This window comes from Cynoglossus semilaevis, chromosome 1 (assembly GCF_000523025.1).
Source record: "Cynoglossus semilaevis isolate Cse_v1.0 chromosome 1, Cse_v1.0, whole genome shotgun sequence".
In the NCBI taxonomy this organism is placed as follows: Eukaryota; Metazoa; Chordata; class Actinopteri; order Pleuronectiformes; family Cynoglossidae; genus Cynoglossus; species Cynoglossus semilaevis.
The window spans coordinates 20,757,617-20,779,053 of NC_024307.1; the positions used below are offsets into that span (position 1 = coordinate 20,757,617).

General features: G+C 38.4%; 2 protein-coding genes across 3 annotated transcripts in view; both read right to left on the bottom strand.

Moving 5' to 3' along the window:
* Nucleotides 1-694: 694 nt before the first annotated feature.
* On the bottom strand, nt 695-14,738 carry LOC103384541 (adenylate cyclase type 4). Of its 2 annotated transcripts, none has more exons than XM_008318096.3 (26): nt 14,594-14,738; nt 11,290-12,212; nt 10,514-10,711; nt 10,219-10,380; nt 9,243-9,392; nt 8,666-8,820; nt 8,283-8,394; nt 8,040-8,167; nt 7,483-7,641; nt 7,240-7,399; nt 6,583-6,759; nt 6,445-6,476; nt 6,284-6,337; nt 5,802-5,865; nt 5,624-5,721; nt 5,300-5,384; nt 4,962-5,099; nt 4,294-4,371; nt 4,024-4,199; nt 3,796-3,880; nt 3,443-3,601; nt 2,813-2,959; nt 2,380-2,487; nt 2,118-2,232; nt 1,618-1,742; nt 695-1,537 (listed from the first exon to the last, which is right to left on the bottom strand). In XM_008318096.3, exons 2-26 carry the CDS (start codon nt 12,043-12,045, stop codon nt 1,367-1,369), a joined length of 3,792 nt encoding a protein of 1,263 aa, XP_008316318.1. In that variant the 5' UTR covers nt 12,046-12,212; nt 14,594-14,738; the 3' UTR covers nt 695-1,366. The 2 variants fall into 2 exon arrangements, with proteins under 2 accessions (XP_008316318.1, XP_016888495.1); XM_017033006.2 differs by having other exon boundaries at nt 11,290-12,215.
* A 3,411-nt stretch (nt 14,739-18,149) lies between these two features.
* khnyn (KH and NYN domain containing) overlaps nt 18,150-21,437 on the bottom strand; it is a 7,919-nt gene continuing 4,631 nt past the window's right edge. Inside the window, exons 5-10 of the mRNA XM_008318665.3 lie at nt 20,281-21,434; nt 20,060-20,190; nt 19,877-19,973; nt 19,239-19,346; nt 19,061-19,162; nt 18,150-18,988 (exon numbers count right to left, since the gene is read on the bottom strand). Of these exons, the coding sequence (XP_008316887.1) occupies nt 18,628-18,988; nt 19,061-19,162; nt 19,239-19,346; nt 19,877-19,973; nt 20,060-20,190; nt 20,281-21,434 (1,953 nt within the window). The 3' untranslated portion in view covers nt 18,150-18,627. The remainder of the gene's footprint in view (nt 18,989-19,060; nt 19,163-19,238; nt 19,347-19,876; nt 19,974-20,059; nt 20,191-20,280; nt 21,435-21,437) is intronic.

Here is a 21,437-nt window from a genome sequence, read left to right on the forward strand (position 1 = left end):
ACATTGTTACTTTACGCCTGTTTTTCCTGTTGAACACATATGGTAACAAATGTCCTGCTGCTTCTGTAATATGTTGTAGTTAAGCGTTATCTCTTCTCAATTAATCCTAATTTATATAAACATGGCAATTTTAGTAGTGCAATACAAATGTAGTTAGACAACCTACACAAAAGTTGTATTTGTTAACATGCTTAGGCTTTTTAGTGATACTTTAGCTTACAAGAGCTGTGGCAACAATAACATTTGCTGATTTTAAAACAAATAAAATCCTTCCTTATTCTCTCCACAGTTACAAAAATACGTGTATAAAAGTTAATGTTCAGGTGGTGAATTGCTATTCCTTCAGGTCATAATGCTTTTAAAACTCAAGGAGAGTGTGACACACAGTATGTGAAGTAGCTACAGTACAGAAACAGCTTAACGCTCCATGTGTAGAAGTGTCCGTCTATTGCCAGTTCAGCTTTTAGTGTCTTCATTCACACTGTTGGACTTTTATTTCTTGTCTCAACTCAAAGACAAAGGCAACTCTGTGGTAGACAGAACCATATCAGTATTACTGCAAAAAGCTCAGTCCAAGTTTGGCTTGCCCAGATTGTTCCAGAATATGATCAGCTGGACCACAGAAACAATGACCTGGTGACCACAGGACACTGTACCAAAGGTCAACTGGGTTCTGTGCATTTTTTTTTGTTGCAACATTTTAACATTAACTAGAATGAAAGGGGTTAAAAACAATCCGTCTCCACCCGTAGCTGTAAATTAGTTACCCTCTGGTCCAGCAGAGGGAGCTCTAGGCACAGCTAATAAAATATGTTTTTTCCCCTGAAGTTAGCAAGTATCAGCTTTTCTGGTTGGACTAATGCAACACTAAAGTCCTTTTTGTGATTCGAAATGTGCTGCAGTTTCACTTTCTGACAACTGCTGAAACGGCTCATCACAGGTGGTGCATAACATTTACTGACATCTGCATCTGTGGCACACGGCTTTGACACAGCCCATACCAGAAGTTTGGAAAAAAGTTATTTTTGAAAAGAACACGAGGAGGAATGTCTGTCTGTGTGTATGAAGATATAGAATTATTTAAAATTAGTTGTTTTTTTGTGAAAATTGTGCATGGTTATTTTCTCTTTTTTCTGGTTAGGATGTTATTTAATGCCTCAACCCCACAGAGAGAGGCAGCTTCTTGGTAGCTGTAGCCACATCTCAGTTATGACAATGAGTCATTTGGCAAAACATTAAGCAATTCATGCAAACCACTGCCTAATCAGGTTTTTGCACTCAGTTGCCACCACATTAACCCAAATTTATCAATGCAACGTAGCAACTACCAAGGGCTTTTGCTAATGTTATGTGGTGAGAGTTAACTTTAGGTCTGCGTGATGTTTGATCCCTGGAAATCTGAACCGAGCCGACGGATGCACTGGTCCGTGTCCACAAAATAGGTGGTAAGTTGGCCTTTGCCCTTCACGTTAACGACACCCCTCAGAGTGACGGTGTAGCCAACGTTCTCCACCATATGTGTAGTTTCCTCTGTCACCTGACAGCAAAGAAAAAAGAGATTGAATGAAGATTTAATTTTTGATTATTTTTCAGCACTTTCTTTTCGTGGTCTCACACCTGGATCTTGTCCAACACTCCCGTGCTGTCCATTCTACTGGCCACATTAACAGTGTTGCCCCAGATGTCATACTGAGGTTTATGAGCTCCAATAACTCCAGCAATCACCGGTCCATGGTTTATACCTGTGAAAATCAACATAGAAATGCCTTTCTCATCTGGGAATACACAGCACATGCACAGCAGACTTTGCTGAGAGAATCACCTAAATATTATTTAGAATGATCTTATTCTTAACTTAACTTTTAACATTTATAAGATTTTTAAAAAAAAATTGTTTTAATTTTATTTTTAGATGGATCTCTTATGTAACCGAACACACAAAAGCCTTTCAGCCTTTGCTGCAACTTGATTTTTGTATCAAATATTTGGCATTTAGGGTTTCTTGCATCAAACTACTTATGTTTTAAGAATATTCAGATGTTTTTCTGAATATTTGATATTTCATTCTGTGTGAAAGAGAAATTATTCTAACATTATTCCAAGTAAAACAAATTTACCAATCCTGAGTTTGAAGCTGTTGAAGGAATGTGTGTTGATGAGCTCCAGTTTAGCCATGAGAGCGAATGCAAACTCCACCATGGCTCTCACGTGACTGTAGGACATCTCTTGTTTCTGCAGGGGGAGCCAGAGATCATGTTAACCAATAACATTCATTAGAGCAGCGTTCTTTTGACAGATTTGACTGAAGCAGGATATGGAACCAATATTTTAGAACCAAAAGTAAAAGAGATTTGTGATAAGGGGAGGTTTTTTCTTTACCTTTCTTTCATCCCCTGGTGGTGAGTGCGTCAGTCCTGCAGCTGCCATGTACGTGCTGCCGATTGTTTTGATTTTCTCCACTGAAGAGAATTTGGGTTTTGAGAGCAGCTGAGAAACAGACAATACAGGAAAATTGAAGACAAATCAAAGTCTGTGTGGAAAACCTACCTTTTTACAAGGGCTAACTTTGAAAATAGGTGTTTTGGTTTAAAAAAATAAACACAGGGCTACTTAACAATGTCACTAATGTCACTCTCTTTGGACCATTTTAAACCTGTTAAATAGTTAAATGTTAGCCTCAGTTAGCCTCGGCTTATTGTAAGAAATGTTTTGCTATATAACAGGAAGACATATCTAAATATTGTCTATCTTGTAAAGGATAATAATTTTACATCCTGAGGACACTGATAAAAAGACATATCTCTCCTCATACTTCATCAAAGTCGGCGATAATCTCATTGAGGAAGCGCAGACACTCCAGCCCATCTCTGTTGGCACTGCTCTCACTGTAGAACTCTTTAAATTGGGGAACTGAGGCAAACATTACGCACACACAGTCGTAGGACTGGCTGTACAGGTCCTGAGAAGAAAAGACATTTGAACGTAAAAAGACTTGGCTCAGAAAGTTGTGCATCTTCTGGATAGTTCTGAAGGAGCAAAAAGCCAACAGCTCAAACCTGCTTGGCTTCTTGAATGAATAATCCTGAGAGTGACTCATGACTTTAAACAATCAAACCAATGACAACTTTAAGAAGTGCTTCACCATCAGTAATAATTTGGAGGAGATCATTTGCGTCAGACAAATTTTCCAAGACAAAAAAAATTGGAACTGGTCCTGGTTGAGTGATCAGGAAGAGAAACATGTGTCGGCTTAGAACTTCTGTGTGATTTTACAGCTACAACGTGACATGTTATAATGGTATATTCATAAAAATACAATATATTACTGTATAGCACTGAAAATGGCTTTGTTCAAAATTAGTCTTTTCTTATAATTTCCATTTAAATGACAATAATCCCTTCACAACAGTACAGTCCATCAGCTGTGAGCGACTGCTTTCACCTGGTTGCGGATAGTTTTGCCCATGAAGAAGGAGGCGACGTGGAGTGGCAGGACATTCTGCAAGAGCAGTTTGTTGACATTCTCCATGGTCTCCATCTCCTCACGCTCTGCTTGGAAACAGTGATCCAATAGGAAGTCCACACGGCAACTTAGCTCATCCTAAAATTATAGGAAACAAGGACAAGGATAGATTTTAACATTAGGGAGTTGTGGCATTTCTGTAACAAGAAGGTGTAGTTCTCTTATGCTGAGGTATGAATAGATGCCTTAAAGTTTCACTAAATTTTTAACATTGGGTCTTAGAAACCTGAGAAAATTATATTTATAAACAACTGGAAAATAATGAAACCTACCTGTCTGGCCAGTATGAGGCATATGATGAAAAAGATGACCAGCCAAACCCCAGACATGATGTGAGGATCTTTCAGTACGCCTGGCCTGAGAAAAAAAACAAACACTTTCAACAGCTCTGTCATGTAGATTTTTGACATTTGACACTTTGTACACCCTATGATTCAGAACAAGTGGTTTGACCTTGACCCCAGGTGAACAAGTGCAGCCGACACGTTGATGTCACTCACATTGTGTCGTTGTAGAGAAGGTCAACGAGGCAGAAGGACCGTGAAGCGTAAACTTCAAGGAAGAGTGCGAGGTAAACCACCACGGCCAGAGTTAACAGCAGAGCTTTAATTGACAAACATATCTTGACGAACACGATCACACCCAGCATTGCTAGCAGGCAGCAGTACAGGTAATATTGAAGTATGGAGAGAGACAAAGTGAGTGATTTTTTTTATTCACTATTTATTTATTTATTCAATGCATATTTTATTGTTTATTGTTGCACTCACAGGCACAGTGTAGAGTTTGAGACCCTCCATCTCAGAACTGTTGGTGACAGCAGTGCAGTTATTTCCTGGTAGAAAGAACTAAAAAAAAGGACATAAAAAAAAGAACAGATATGTGACTATTCAGTCTGTTTCTGAATAGATTGATTTTGGTTGTCTGCCTAAGTTCACAGATAAAAATTCTGTGACATCTATTTTACCAGTCTTTGCAACATTTGGTCAATATTTGTGCACTGTTTTTATTACTACAGTTTATTTTGGTTCATGTTATTACATTGCTCCAATTATTTTATGCAATGTTCTGGTTACTGGGCAAATACTTGTCAATATGTTTTGAAGTTTTCTAATGTACGGTGAAATATTTGATTTAAAGTTTTAAATCCTGCACTTTGGTATTGACCCCCTGCTCTTCTAAAATGTGTTTTGAAAGAGCAGCTGTTTAACAGTTACCCCAGGTGTTCAGTAAAGTACTTCTGATTAAGTCAGAATGGACTTTTGTTTTGTGTGACTCGTTGTACAAAAGTATGAACTGATGTAATATTGTCTGTGTTGGGGTTAGATGGATGGATGGATAGATGATGTGGTTGTATGGCTGACTGGACACATCATATCTGTAAACCTTTAAAGTGATAGATTGACAAATGTCGTAAATTAATAAAAGTGGAACCTACAAAGTTAAGGATGGCCATGAGCAGGGTAATAAGCACACAGAGAAGGACCACAAACAGACGCAGCACCACCTTGGTGGCTAGCCTATGGTTAAGTCCTGATATCCACTGAACTCCAGCTGGTATCTTGGAGCGCCATTTCTAAAAAACAAAAACATAAATAAAAAACACACAACATCACTTTAACCAACAACGCTATCAGCTGGAGTAGACACACTGCAAACAGCAATTTTAAGCCACCAACATGGTTATAGTTAAGGAATCATGAAAGACTCATGTACAAGGCAATGCAACCTACTGACATTGTTTTATTCAGAGAGACAACATCTGTGTTGGTTTACCTCCAAATACCCTGTGAAGGACATGGACAGAAGCAGGATGAGAACAGGGAAGGTTGCACCATAAGAAACTGCCATCTCAAAGTTCCTGAAAACAAAGACAAATAATGAAACATATACTTTTTTTTCTCAATTCTTTTTCCATTTACATAAAAACCATGGCAGTTAATGCCAAAGATTCTACCTTAATCAAATTTATACTATTAATTATATAAATTTGTAAATTATATTACATTTTATTTGACAAAGTTTGCATTCTCCAAGTTTATTCACCACTAGAAAAAAAGGACCAATGATTGGACTTTATATGTCCATGATGTGACCTACTTTTCAGAGACCAGCATCTGGACGGTGAAGAGAGTGATGAAGATCATGGAGATGCAGATTATTGACTTGTGCAAGCCCTTCACCTCTGAAACTCTGAACTGGAAAAAACAAAAACACACCTATGATTGTTACCATGTAATGAAGCTGAAACTGATCAAATTTGAGAGGACGAACTTACCTGTTTTTCCAGACTAAGGTCATTAAACAGAAGTGTCAAACAGTTGAGCTTTTTAGCTCTGCGCCTGAAAAAAGGGTGAGGATTAAAAAACAATATAAAAAGGGTGGAGTATGAGGAGTAAGAACCTCCAGTAAAAACACAATTCTGCTTCATACATACTTGAAGGAAGTAGAAGGACCAACTATTTTACAGAGAATGGTAAGTTAGTTCTTGAAACCTTCCTCTCAACTAATGTTTGTATATATTCTGGTTGAGGTAAACCTTGACTATCTCTAATTACTATGCTACAGGCCTAGACCGCTAGAGAAACCAGTGAAGTTACAGCAGCGTAACTAAGGGATTACGCTCTCTCTCTCTCTTTAGTTCTTCTTAACATTACCTGTTTAACAGCATCCTGAATTTGCTGTAAAAACAGGCAATTCCTGGTCTAAAGGTGACAATGTGCGAGCAACTGATGAAAGAAAACTAATATGAAAACCAACCATGCAATGTCCACTGTTTCCAGTGATGCCCTGACACGACTGTCCACAACCAGACTAAGAGAACACAAAAACGTGTGAGAGTCAAATTCACATAAAAAATGATTGTGATTTTTGTGTTAAAAAATGACATCATACTAAAGGGAGTGTTTGGTGAAACTTACCATCCAGGGTTGTTGTGGTTTGGAGGTCTGTCCTGTAGCAGAAAAATAAACTTGGTTTTGACACACTCATCTGAATAATCATGTACAATAATACAAATATATTCACATGTTGGGAAAGACATTGCAACAAATACATACTCCAGTTTGCTGCAACTTGCTGGAAACAAGATTGCATGGGAAGTTTCTCTTCATTGGGCCATTGCTGTCAGGGTTGCTGAGGTCAGCAAAGGGGTGAATGGTCCGCCAGGACTGCATGTACTGAGACATCCTCACTGACACGCGCTGCCTGCTCTCACCTGATACAAGACTGTTCACCTGGAATCAGGGAAATGTATTATTTCTGGGAAATGGTCAGTCTTGTCCAAAACTTGTCCAAAATTTTTAAGCATGGTGTTACCAATCATTTTATCTCTGGATATGAGTCTGTTGACACCAAAACATGCTTACGGCAGACATCAGTCTCACACTCTTCAATATATTATTGTTATGTCACATTTTCCCTTTCATTCTCTCATTTGGTTCTAATTTGGTTTTAAATCATTTTGATATTAAGTTCCAGTTTGTATTATTCATTATAATTCAATATAATGTTGACTGTGCATACATTAGTGGATTTAGTGTAGGAGTTTTAGGAGGATAATCCTAATCTGAATTTTAACTTAAAAACTGGAAATTTCATTAAGGCAAAATATTTGACTTGAAGTGACTTTGACCTAAAAAAAACTGACTAGAACTATAGTCCCACTGTAATTAAGGGAATCAAAGTGATGATTAATAACTGTCTCTCACACTGACCACTTTAGGCCTCCTTGAAATGCGTTCTGTTTCACGAGGATCGATTACTAAGTAGGTTTCTCTTCCCTGAAGAAGAGGATCTCGACTTCCCCCATTCCCATCCTCCACTTGGTACGCTTCATTCAAATGATGCAGTGTTTCCTCCGTGATGTGGACCCGTCTGACAACCATATTAAGTTGTTTTAAAAAAACATACAATTCTACAAATGATGACTGATTTAAACGACTACCTTCAATACTCACCCAGCCAGACCTCCAGACTCCATGTGGTTGGCCAATGTCACATCATGTGACCAAACGTCATACTGCCACTTCTGCAGGCCAATCACACCACAGAGCACATAGCCAGTGTGAACGCCCACACGCATGTTGATGTCAACACTTGTTGCCTCTCGCAGTTTACTGCAAAAAGATAGAAGGATAAAACTGGATTGATTTTTCACAGAAACGATTTGTCTCAGTGATCACAAGGCATTACAAGAAGCTGCACGTACTGACCAGAACCATAGTAGTGTTTGCAGGTCTAGCTTACATTGGCTACATGTAGTTGCCCAAAGCAATAAGTTATTTGTCCCGTATGTGGATGCGTCTGTGTTTATTATACTTAGGGTTGAAATAAAATTGAAGAATATGCTTTTAATAATATTTTTGGATTCCTAAAGCCTGGTATCTCAGTTATACTTCACAGAATAGCACCTCAGCTAAATCTGTTTGCGATTAGCATAGTTATCAGGTCTACGTGACAAAACACATGGCAGAGGCAGTGGACTAGATTGAGATCATACTTCAGAGGAACTGACCTGATAGCCCTGCACATGTCCAGGCCCATCTGTACACAGTTCTTTGCATGAGTCGGGATGGGATCAGGGAGACCGGACACACAATAGTAGCAGTCACCGAGGATTTTGATGCGAAGACATCCATTTTTCTGAAGACAGAGGAGAAAAGTCAGACCGTAGCAACACAACTGTATTTAATGTGAAAGTCAGCTTTTATTTTATATCTGCAGCTGGTGGGTGGTGAATGTTTTTTGTTTTTTTTACCTTGGCTATGTCATCAAATCGGCCAAAGAGCTTGTTGAGCACAGCAACCAACTCTTCTGGAGTGCAGGTACTTGCCAACTTAGTGAAGCCAACAATGTCTGCATAGAGAATACTGCACAAAGACAGATAAAGATAAAGGATGAGGAGAAAGTGCTGTGTGAAAATATGTTATAGAAACTAGCTAGTATAGATTTATTTATTTTGCATTATTTAAATGCTGACTTTTAGTCCTTCAAACAGACCAACTTTACTTCTATTTGACAATAGAACTAAAACTTTGGTTGTCTTTTGCCAAATCTATTGCTATTTTTTTCAAATTTTAGCTTTTGTATGAGAAGCAAAAGGTCAAGTGTGTGTTGGGCGACTGGGACGTCAATCATCACCTGACGTCTTTGTGCTGCCGTATGTAGAGGCTGTGAAAGTTGTTGAGTTTGGATTCGTTTTCCTTTTCACTCTTGGGCTTGGTCAGCCTCTTTATTACCTCCGTCTTTAGCTCCATGGCGATGTAGCGTGGCAACACCGACAAGAGGAGCTGCTCCTGTCACCGAGGAAACAAATAGGAGGAAGGCGTTATTAGAAGGTTTGATGGTACGCTGTCACTAACACAGGTGACAATCTATTTGTGAGGCTGTAAAAGAAAAAAAAAAAAAAGACGGCAATCGAAAATGGCCTTCACAAGCCAAGTGTATTTGCTCAGCAAATCTCATTTCATCTATTTGTTTGCTTGAGGCGAATAAGTCCTTGTTTGGGTTTGTTTACCCATCCTATTGCTGCTGAGCTTCAGATGAGTGAATGATTAAACTGTTGAACTGATAGACAGAACGAGATACGGCAAACAAGACCAAGCTGTCAAACTAAAGAGTCCTAAAATGAAACAGATTACACTCAACAGTTTTCACACAGTGTCTGTTATCTGTCTTTGTCAAAAGAATGAGAGTAGTATTGTATGTGATGTATAACCTGCTGATATTTCTTAATTTCCTTCTGGGAGCGAATGGCGCTGAACTCCTCTCTTTTCTGATTGGATAGCCTGAGATCGTGCTCCGTTGTCCACAGGTGGAAAATCCCAATGCAGTTCACACATAGAAACAGCACTGCGTTTGCAACCAGCTGAAAAAAATTGATTCATATGTTTAATGTCATGTCTGTAAGGATGTAATTATTATAACAACCTAAAACATGAACAAAAAAACACACAACCATCTAATGCAAATTCATATTCAAAACATGAAGCCCTATTTGAGAAGATACATACTGAGCTTCACACAATATTCAAATGTGTTCTTTCATTGTGAGCAAATGCATCCACATATCTCTAGATGCTGTATTTCAAATTTTGCTGCACATCCTTTGTTTGCATTTGTAACATTCACTCATCTGTGGGGGGCTGGAGGCACATTGGCTAAAATTTCAAGTACACTGTTCAAAAAATTTAAAGGAACACTGATGTGTTGAAAACACATCAGATTTCAATGTGAAAAAAAAAATATGTTGGATATCTATAGAGATATGGACAAGGCAATGTCTTAGGAACAAAAGGATGTCACATGTCAAAATGTAAATAAAGGTTTTCAGCCTACAGAGGGATTCATTGAACAGACACCCTTCACATCTTCCCTCCACAATTCCTACTCCAATTCAAATAAAAAAATATTATATAAATATTATTAAAACATATATGTATTTATTCTAGTCTAAATTTAAAGTTTTTATCAAACAATGTATATAACAGGTAATTTAAAAAAAATCCATTAAATATTAATGTTGCAAAACGTCACACAAATATAAAATAAAATATTGTCATATCGTGTCTGCTTTAGCAACTACCATTTCACTCCTACATTTCAACCAGTCAATTCCTTCTGTGAGACGTCATTGGACTAACATGGCAACAACGCAAGGCTCGGAAATTGAAGTGGTAAATTTATTACTTCACCTGCACAGCCAAGTCTGGTGTGTTTGGGCTTGTGGTGGCAACATACACACTGATGATGATAATGTGTGAAACACTGGTCCAGATTCCAACTATGAGCGCCCAGGTCAGAGAAAGAGGGAGCACTGTGTAGACACTGAGAGTCAGGAAGAGGAAAAACGCCACCTGTAAGTAGGAAAATGTATGAAACAGAAATGTCTGAACTCCCTCAGCCAAGCCATTCGAGACGACTGGCGTTTGTAAGAAAATCCAGTGAATATCCGATTATGGTTTTTGACCATTTTGGCTTCTTTCTCACCTGTTCCCATGCAGTGACAGGGCCTCCAGTGAAGATGAACACAACAGCTACGGTGTACAGCGTTCCCCAGACAAAGAGGGCCAGGGCGCCTCCACAGCGCCGCACGGTGGCGAGCCAAGGCAAACACACAAGCAAGAGTGTGCTAAGACAGAGGACCACGCACACGACTGCCAAAGCACCAACATGAGTTTTGGCATCCTGCAAAAGAGAAGGTCGGACATACAATAATGAGCTCCATCTAAATATGTTGGGATATATATTTGTAAATTTTTAGGCTCCAGCAGATGTGGTCAGATGACCTACATAGATGTAGGGGTTCCCCTGTCCTGTTTTCACCAGTGTTCAACATGCCACAGTGTTTGTTGAAACAGGTTTGGTGTAAAAATCCCAGCTGTTAAAATGTCAGTCAAGAGTTGGCCCTTTTTAAAAAAAACTCTTCCTTTGTTTGCAGCCCTTCTACTCTCAGATGTTGCTAATCGTCTTTGTATATCCATTATTTTTTTTCTAAAGTATCTGCCCTTTATCATTAAAAAAAACAAAAACTAAATTTGCAGGCATCACAGACCACCAGGCCATGTTGTAGGCCTAATGTGTTGACTTTACACTCCTAGGATGCACAAAATGTTTTTAATGAATATAAAAACATAATATCATACAATAATAAAAACATCTATATAATATAAAACTACTATAAATAAAATCCACAAATGTTACGGGAACGTCTGTCAGCTATGACAGATGACCGACGGACGTATGATGTACTCTCTGGGTCTTACCCGTCCAGTGGTTGGAATGAGGATGATGATGACCACACAGAAGACTATAGACAACACTAGTCCAGACAGCATGGCCGGCGTCTCCTCCACACATCGTAGACACGCCCTGTGAAAGGTCTGGTAGCAGCAGCACATGCCATCCTTCATACTCTGCCTGGACAAGATACTACGTTGGTCGTCGTCATTATCTGAGTCGTCCCACCTAACGTCAATGCTGTCCCTCACTTGGTAAACTGCAGGTGAGCCATCTGCCAATGTGGGTGAACTGCCACAGTTTGGGCTTTTTGCATTTTCTTCAAGCGGATTTTCCTGATTTCCATCTGAAATATGCAAATCCATGGTAGAGTCTGATTCAAGTTCTGAGAAATTGACATGATTAGTCTTTTCAAGTGAGCTACTGTCGTCTTCAGATAAGGCATCACTGCAAAGGTTGGTGTTAAAAATGAAAGCGCCACTGTCTAAGACATCATGGGTGTCGAGGTCCAAACCTTTCAAGGTCAAAGGTTCAGGGACTTTTGCGGTTTCAACTAATCCGGACTCTTTGGGTTCATTAAATCCTGGACTGTTCTCAAAAACAATGTTACTGTTATTCATGAACTCTTGGATAGCATCTGATGTTTGACTGAAATCTTCAAGTTCAACTGCTGGCATATTTTGCCCACTACTGCAGGAAATAGCCACATCTGGCACGAGTGATTTAGCGTTCTCTCCTTCTTCCTCAACCCCCGTCTGATCCTGATCACCTTCTGGCATCATGAACTGTGTCAAGCTGTTGTCTTTCTTTTCCTGGCTTTTGTCGTCTACATGGTGGTAGAGGACCGTGGGTTTTTAGGAAGACTTGAAGTTCAAGATGCAGACAAAGATGGCTGATGTGTAGACTGCTTCGTTATCTCTTTTCTCATCTGTAGTGTGAAAGCGGAGCCCTGCTGTGAAAACAAATATTCAATTAGAAAAAAATAGATTAACAACTCTTGCTAAATCTGATGTATAGGCTTTGTTCTTATCAACTGTGGGCGAGTGAGGAAGGTGTAAAGGTTTAAGAAGGCTTGAAATCTTTAAACAACAATGTTTTGAGCAAGGTAGTTGATGTGCACGATTTCCATTCCATTTGAATGACAGTCATTTACTTGTCACTTCCCTAACATGCTTCACAACTTGTTAATGTAGGTGCAGCTTCCACCCTGTGTCACACACTCATGTGCACACACACACACACACACACACACACACATAACACACTGTCCTGGAATGAGATGTCACAGACGCACCCAAGAGACATGAAATTCATCAGACTCTGTGTTAGGAGATAATAGCCTTGTTTGTAACAGTCTTTTAAATAATTACATGACTACCACCACCAATGACAATTTTAGTATTTACCTTTACCTTTTTTAAAAGGCCCGTTGCACTCTTCCCTGAAGCTATTCTATCTGAATGCAAGTTTACAGAAATATAGCAACACTGAGAATGGTAGATGAGAATTGACACTGGTCAACAATGTTGGAGTCTACATCAAGGTTCAAACTATTTGCCTGTTCTCCTGTGAATGAATTTGGTTATTTGCAAAATGGGTTATAATGCCAACAACTGGATGTTTACGTTTGATTATTATTCACTTTTTGAAAAAAAAAAAAAAAAAAGGAATAACATGACAGTTAAAAATGACATGGTAGAACACAATTCATACACATCATCTGTGGTTTATCTGTGGGATCTTGAGACATTTCCTACAGCAGGTCTTATTAAGGTTTATAAGAGATTCAGGTCGAAATAATTTCTATTTGTTGGACCACCCTACCAGAATATTCTCTCTGTTGTTGTTCAGCCTGTATTATTGTCAGGCCTGGAGAATGTTACGTTCTCTAAACACAGTGTCCAGTGATCCAAAAGCCAGAAAATCCCAGCAAACTGCACAATGCTACATTTTTATAGTAACTGATACATTACTTCCAGTCTTTCTTTTTTAAAGGGTGGGGGTGTTCTCCTTACAATGAGCCACAAATCAGTGAGAAATTTGTGTGGAATTTTTGTTTCACATCTAATAAATGATTTATCTTACAATTACATTTAAATATTTACATTCTAAATGTATCTTATTTGCTGGCTAACATTTTTGGATGATTTAATCTGATCCACATGTTCACCTGGGCTGACCAGCTCAGGCCTTTTAGGTTAAAAAAGCTGTTTGGTTTCTTTTATACACTTTTACAAAGGAGGCACTGTGTTTAGTTCTGTGTGTGTGTGGGAGAGGGAAATGTCAGTACACCGATTCGTCTTCCTTGTGCAAATGTTGCTCCTGCACTACTGTGTGTGTGTGTGTGTGTGTTGTGTGTTGGTTTCACTTCACTTTACAAAATTATTAAGAATTAGATGGGAGAAGAGGGGCTTCCTAAAATGGACTCCTCTAAACTGAACTTCCACATAAAACCAAAGTTCTCACTGATTTGTTTTCTTAGGAAAGTATGTTCAAATATTACAACAATATTCATTTTGCAATTCTTGGAGAATGTAACAGGGTCTGTGTATATTCTTATCACTTCACTTGCTTTGGAGGGAAAGTATGCAGCAATCCTTGCTTACTGCTTGCAAACATTAGACTCCAATGGTTCTGTTTGATCATCAGCTGTTGACGGGATAACAATAGCACAGAGCCCCACTGTCCTAAGGAGCTGTACTCATTCAACACTGTTGTAAATGTTTGAATTTTTGACTGGAATTGTGTCAAATAAATTAAATCAATTGAAATAAAATACATCAACAAATAAATCAGGAATTATTAAAAAAACAATAATTCTCAACTCGTTAAAAGCAATTAATACATTTTATTTTAATAATCGTTGTAATAATCAAGTAATTGCAACATAAGCTTTGAATGTCGAACGAAAATAATGAAAGACTAAATTATCATGTTTTTTATTATTAGTTTTTGCTTATTTTCTAATCGTAGTGATAAATGTGGTCCTCAGTGAATGCTTTTCTACTTTTAAGTGTTCAACTATTAATAAGTCTGTGAAATAATTGAATAACGTAAAGAAATAAAGTTCAATCGACGCATTGTACTTTAGCATTTTACTGTAAAACAACCGAAACTGGATAGCTTATGTTTAAAGCATACATTTTACAAGAATCATATTTTGTTCATTAATGTGGAATCTTTTACAGGGAAAGTCGAGCAGTAGATAAATAATTCAGTTAGTGTTACCCTAGTCGTTAATGTAGTTTGGTTTAAATATAATTACAATTTATCAGTAAACCCCACTCATACGTCAAATGTGAAACGTGTGAAGACAAATTAAGTTCCTACCTTAGTATTGGTTGAAGCTAAACGGGTTCTTCTTTTGTTTTTCGTCTTCTTCTGTCATTTTAAACACGTTCTTCACAAAATCAAGTATTTTCCTCCTGTTAACGCGGTACAAAAACCTGTCTCGGTCTGTTCGCCAGAGTCAGAGGCGAGACGGGCGCGCGCACACGAGAGCACAAGCGCGAGCACTGGGCTTCGGGTTACACATTGTACCAGAAAAGTTGGTACACTTCATAAAAGTAATAGAAACTATATTTTCACGTTTAGCAGTCTATCCAAATCTCCGTTTCAGAGAAGAAATGAGAGAGAAATACATTTAATTTATTTTATTTTATCATGATTTAATCTGATCCACATGTTCACCTGGGCTGACCAGCTCAGGCCTTTTAGGTTAAAAAAGCTGTTTGGTTTCTTTTATACACTTTTACAAAGGAGGCACTGTGTTTAGTTCTGTGTGTGTGTGGGAGAGGGAAATGTCAGTACACCGATTCGTCTTCCTTGTGCAAATGTTGCTCCTGCACTACTGTGTGTGTGTGTGTGTGTGTTGTGTGTTGGTTTCACTTCACTTTACAAAATTATTAAGAATTAGATGGGAGAAGAGGGGCTTCCTAAAATGGACTCCTCTAAACTGAACTTCCACATAAAACCAAAGTTCTCACTGATTTGTTTTCTTAGGAAAGTATGTTCAAATATTACAACAATATTCATTTTGCAATTCTTGGAGAATGTAACAGGGTCTGTGTATATTCTTATCACTTCACTTGCTTTGGAGGGAAAGTATGCAGCAATCCTTGCTTACTGCTTGCAAACATTAGACTCCAATGGTTCTGTTTGATCATCAGCTGTTGATGGGATAACAATAGCACAGAGCCCCACTGTCCTAAGGAGCTGTACTCATTCAACACTGTTGTAAATGTTTGAATTTTTGACTGGAATTGTGTCAAATAAATTAAATCAATTGAAATAAAATACATCAACAAATAAATCAGGAATTATTAAAAAAAACAATAATTCTCAACTCGTTAAAAGCAATTAATACATTTTATTTTAATAATCGTTGTAATAATCAAGTAATTGCAACATAAGCTTTGAATGTCGAACGAAAATAATGAAAGACTAAATTATCATGTTTTTTATTATTAGTTTTTGCTTATTTTCTAATCGTAGTGATAAATGTGGTCCTCAGTGAATGCTTTTCTACTTTTAAGTGTTCAACTATTAATAAGTCTGTGAAATAATTGAATAACGTAAAGAAATAAAGTTCAATCGACGCATTGTACTTTAGCATTTTACTGTAAAACAACCGAAACTGGATAGCTTATGTTTAAAGCATACATTTTACAAGAATCATATTTTGTTCATTAATGTGGAATCTTTTACAGGGAAAGTCGAGCAGTAGATAAATAATTCAGTTAGTGTTACCCTAGTCGTTAATGTAGTTTGGTTTAAATATAATTACAATTTATCAGTAAACCCCACTCATACGTCAAATGTGAAACGTGTGAAGACAAATTAAGTTCCTACCTTAGTATTGGTTGAAGCTAAACGGGTTCTTCTTTTGTTTTTCGTCTTCTTCTGTCATTTTAAACACGTTCTTCACAAAAGCAAGTATTTTCCTCCTGTTAACGCGGTACAAAAACCTGTCTCGGTCTGTTCGCCAGAGTCAGAGGCGAGACGGGCGCGCGCACACGAGAGCACAAGCGCGAGCACTGGGCTTCGGGTTACACATTGTACCAGAAAAGTTGGTACACTTCATAAAAGTAATAGAAACTATATTTTCACGTTTAGCAGTCTATCCAAATCTCCGTTTCAGAGAAGAAATGAGAGAGAAATACATTTAATTTATTTTATTTTATCTATATATAATATATATTTATTTTTATATAATACTTTGTTTTTTATCTTGTACGGCTACAGATTTTTACTTTGGGGAAGTGATGTAATCCATGTTAAGCAGCGATTTCCACTCATGCATCTATCCAGAGACGTCAGAAATATTTTTATATTAACATTAACTTTATGAACTAATCAACATTTCTAGGCCAATGACCCTCAAAATGATATAGAGGTGTAGAGCATAGAGCCCTGGGTTTTAAATGTATTTTAAAGTGCCATGTTTGAACAAACCCTGCTATTTATATTTAATAAAAAGTTATTAAAGTAATGCAAAGGTTAATATGTGTATGTTTACATTTTTCATGAACAGCGTGTAAAGTACGGTGTACAACTTGAGAGAGCTGGTGTGAGAAACAGGACATTGATTTGACACAATAGGGGGAAAAACATAATCCTTGTTTGCATAGATTGAGCCTCTGGTGGACGCTCCTTTTATACAGGTTCACATTTAAGAACAGTTTTTTGGAGCACGGATCTATTTATCCAAGATTCAGAACAATTTGCACTGCACTCCAAAGTAATCTTTAAAAGTTGCCAAATTGTCAAACGTCAGATCGGGATTAGACAAATAGTCAAGACAAAGGTAATAGCGAAGGCCCTCAGCCTCCTCCCTTCACTGCTAGTCTTTCATTTTCTGCCGAGATGCACATAAATGAAGCACTTAACACAGGCCAAAGTACAATATCTGGTTTTATTTTCTTTTTTTTCACACGCCTGTGTATGAAAAGAAAGAAAATATTCTCCTGGTTACATGGGAACTTCTTAATACATTAGTTGTTTTGCAAGTCCCAAACCGGTTTAATCGCATCTATTTTTAGAACTTGAAATCTTTACCTCCACTCTGGAAAATACAGTCCATACTCCATCTCCACCTGTGTATTACTGCAAATGCAGAATATCCTGTAACGTTTTTGTGTAACAAACAAAACATAGAAGAAAAACAGACCCAAGTCATTGTGTCCATGTGGCAAATATGGGTTCACCTGAGCTATTATTATTAATATGAAGTTACTACTATTATTACTAGTACTACTATTACTTTCTATGACAAAGTATGAAAAATACTTAAAGCTACATTAGTTATAATTATTCTGGGTTCTTTTTTTTAAATCACTTGATGAACGTATAGATGTTTTCGTCAACGTCAAGTTATCTTATAGATGGATTAAACTTTATAAATACATTAGAAGTTCCCCTTGTTAATTAAGGCTAACTTTTTTTGGGGAGGGGGGGGTCCACATTAAGTTAAAGTTAATTACCATTATAGCATTTAAATCTCTTCTTTAAGAACTTTAAGTAATTAGTAAGATATTTACAGAAACTTTTGATAAATTAAGGGCAATTGTTGGCTAACTTTTTATTTTCTATTACCAGATCTATAAAAACATGTTTGTGGGCACTGAGCTAACTTGCTCAACTGTATTTCTGGGTGTTAGCTAATATGGGCTCCCTTTAAGTTCAAAGTTATTGAAAAACCGATAACAATCAAAACGTAACCGTTTAGTACAGCCTGTTGCATTGCCCACTACACAGAAGGCTAGATAAAGTTCGCCCCCTACTGCACAAAACCTCGAATGGCAGAGTTAGCGAGTTTATAATAAATTAAGTTTAAAAAAAATGAACGAAACGACCCATGACAACAACTCAGTCAAGAGATGTTAACTATGTTAAATACATAAAATAAAGATTTTATTTTGATTCACAAAATCTGGAAAAGATTGCTCATTAGTGCAAACAGTGCAATCAGTCCTTCAACATGACAGCAAAACACCTTTTTTAATAACTGAGTAAAGATTACTGAATAAGATCGACACCACCTTAAGTCTTTGGTATTTTAGGAATGTGAAGCTTTGTAACAACTAAATATAAATGTGCTACAGAAAGTTTATACTGTTGTATAACATGCTCACTCTGATGACAAAAAGAATCGATTCAATGATCCCAGAGGTTCATGATCCACTGCTGGCTTATTGAAAGATGCAAATGTGTAGTTTTGTTATTTCACCGTTATAAAAGCTCTGTTTCTATAAGTTAGCTAAAATTATGTTTTTCTCTATGGGGTTTGGTGTAGGAGTGTGGACGTTTAAATAAAATGTCAAAGATAAAATTATAGACAGAATAGGTGATTTCATATTTTTTTCTTAGTTCTTCTGCAGCTCTAGGATTTCATCTGTCAGCATACATATGTCTGTCTCTGTCGGGTGACACTGCAACACCAGCGCTACCTCATTGTCCTGACCTGGAAAAATCTGACAGAGCTGCTCTCTGAGTCTTGACGTCTGCTCTGGATTCCTCTGCGGTCCAGCTTTATGTAGCTGTCGATTTCCGGACTGCCAGCCTTTTCCATGCCCTCCTCTCCCACCTTTATCTTTGCCTCCTTTGTTCACCTGAGTGCCAAACCTTGTCCAGTGATTAGGGACCTCCGCTTGGGAGTGCAGAGGTTTAGAGGAAGAGCTTGTGGTTGCTACGCCAGTTAATGTATTTCTTGCTGGTTCAGAAATCCTGATCCATAAGAAAGGTGTTAGAAATAATATTTTAAACATCTGTACATATGTATTTTGTAAACATTAATACCTAGGTTCAGAGCGTAGAAAGTCCTCCAGGTGAGGTCCTCCTCGCCCCAGAGGGTCATCAGGCACCATAAAGTGGTCACCAACAAATGTGTACTGTAGAAGACTGAAAGGCAGCATTGTGACATGAAAACCTGTGTTTTGTGTGTGTGGAATGATATGCGAGTGTGCTTGTGGCAAACCTTTTTTTGATGATATCTGTCCATTTCTCAGACTCATCTATAAGGTCCCTCAGGTTATCATTCGTGACAATAACTCCATTGGTTTTTTCAGCGTGCTGCAGCATGAATCTGTGACAGATTCAAGGTCAAAGTACAGTCTCAAAGTTTACAGTACAACAGTAGAATTCAATAAACACAGTATCCACTCGAGCACAGAATTGGATTTCGAAACAGGATTAGGATTTATGTTAGTGATGAAGCATGTAGCTCCCCAGGTCATCCTATTTCAAGCTACTGTGGTGCAGAGCGATCCACAGAATGGTTGAGCTGCATCCTCCAAACATGTTTACAACCAAACTATAAATGCTATTTTAAGACACTATATTGAATTTTCATTTAAAAAAATAGTCCTGAAATTACTGGATAAAATTTGTGTCATTTTTCTCTAAGCTTTGACTTTGACATATACCTGCCTCTTCCCATTTCCCCCCAAAAACATTTCCTTTTAATTTAAGTTAATAGAAAATGAATCTGGAGAAGCATGTAAACGAAATATGAAAAGATTCAGAAATTAATTTATCAGTCTATTGCTTATTGATTAATCCAGAAAGTTATTAAATAAAAGGATTTGGAACACTTTTCAAAAGGTGTAACCATACCTGTCATCGTAGCAGCTGATCCTCCTGCCTTGCACCTCTCTGGAAGGTGTGTAGGAGAGTAGGCCGAGGTCATACAGTTTAGACATGAAGTGCTTCTCTGAGAAAAAAAAAATTCTGTACCAAAACCGAACACCCTACAAGGCCTGACGTATTCTAATCATTATTTCAATAAGGACGAGATACCCTTGATCCTGGGGTCACTTTTCTGTCTCCACTGTGGCACCAGGACTTGAATTTCACGATGGCCTCTGTCCCAGAAATGTTGCACAGCCAGAGCGATTCCTCGACAGGAGAAGAAATGACCCAGTCCGTGACTGAGTGTGAAACACAGATATTTAGATGGCTGTTCTTGTGGTTAGTAACACCTAAAGACACACTGTGCCAGGCAAAATGTTTTTTTCTACCTCATGGCAACGTTGCTGCCGTCAATGATGATTGCCCTCAGTTTCTGGACACCAGGCTTGTCTGTGAGCTCCAGGTCGAAAGGTGTCTGCAGGCCCTCAAGAAAACGCTGCTCCCCTGTGACCACCACTGTAGAGGCAGGTGTTGAACCATGTTGGTGCGTCATTCTGGTCGGAGACAAGTTGTTTCTAATCATGTCTGGGTTGGGAAGCACTTTTTTTTGAGAGTTTGAAGGCAAGTGATTGCCAACGTTATCTTGAGAGTAATGTTTTTGTTTCAGCATGGTCAGATTGGGAACATGGATGGTGTGCTCAAAGTGGGCTTTAGTCGGAATGTTGGGAGCAGGTGGGGCATCGCTTAGAGACGGATACAGGGTCATTGGCGGACCTTTGATATCAGAATGAATGTTCCGGTGTGGTGTACGAGACTCTGATAGCTGGTGTTGCTTTGGTTGCGAGACGAACTGAGACACAGGAAGCTGCTGAGGTGTTGTCATCCTGGGAAACAAAACTGGCCCTGGAACAGATGCTGGGAATTCTACCCATCCATCATCATCAGAATCTGTGTCCACGTTGTCCTGTCCTGAGCCAGCCTTTTTCTTCTCCAGAACCACATCATCTGTCTCTCTTGGACCCTCCCTTAAACTGTTGGCCTCTTGGGTCTCCTCTCTCTGGAGTTCCAGGAGGAGCTTGTGAGTAGATCCGTTGTTTAACATGCCGTAGACCTTAGCTACTTTCTGTTCAGAATACCCACAGCTGGCTGCTGCTTTTTTCACAACTCCAAGGACAAAATCTTCCTCGTTCCCATTCTCTTTTTTCTCTTGACTGCCCCCTTCAGGTTCTCCTGATAGTCCACCCTCCATGTTCTCTCGAACCTTTCCATTATTGCTAATCATTATCAAATCTCGCTCTGCAGATGCTGCTGCTGCATCTGGATCCTCCTTGTGCTCTGTCTCGCAGGGTCGGTTTCTCGCTTTTTCATTCAGGGTATTTATATTTTCACCTCTCATATCAGAAAAACCATGAAGTACCTGCTCTTGGTCACTACGATCCTGCTCCTGTTGAACCAGGTCCAGGATCTGTGAAGCCTCCTTGGGTCCTGTTCTGGCAAGCACTCTATTGACTACTGACTCCGTATACCCCATGGCTGTAAAGAACTT

Bases quoted from the DNA above. Each gene is read 5' to 3' on its own strand.
- LOC103384541 (XM_008318096.3), bottom strand. From the start codon at position 12,045: ATGATGCCAGAAGGTGATCAGGATCAGACGGGGGTTGAGGAAGAAGGA. The intron at 10,381-10,513 runs GTGAGAAAGAAG...TCCTACTTACAG, and splicing joins CTGTCACTGCATGGGAACAG to GTGGCGTTTTTCCTCTTCCT. The intron at 2,488-2,812 runs GTATGAGGAGAG...TCTGTTTCTCAG, and splicing joins TTATCGCCGACTTTGATGAA to CTGCTCTCAAAACCCAAATT.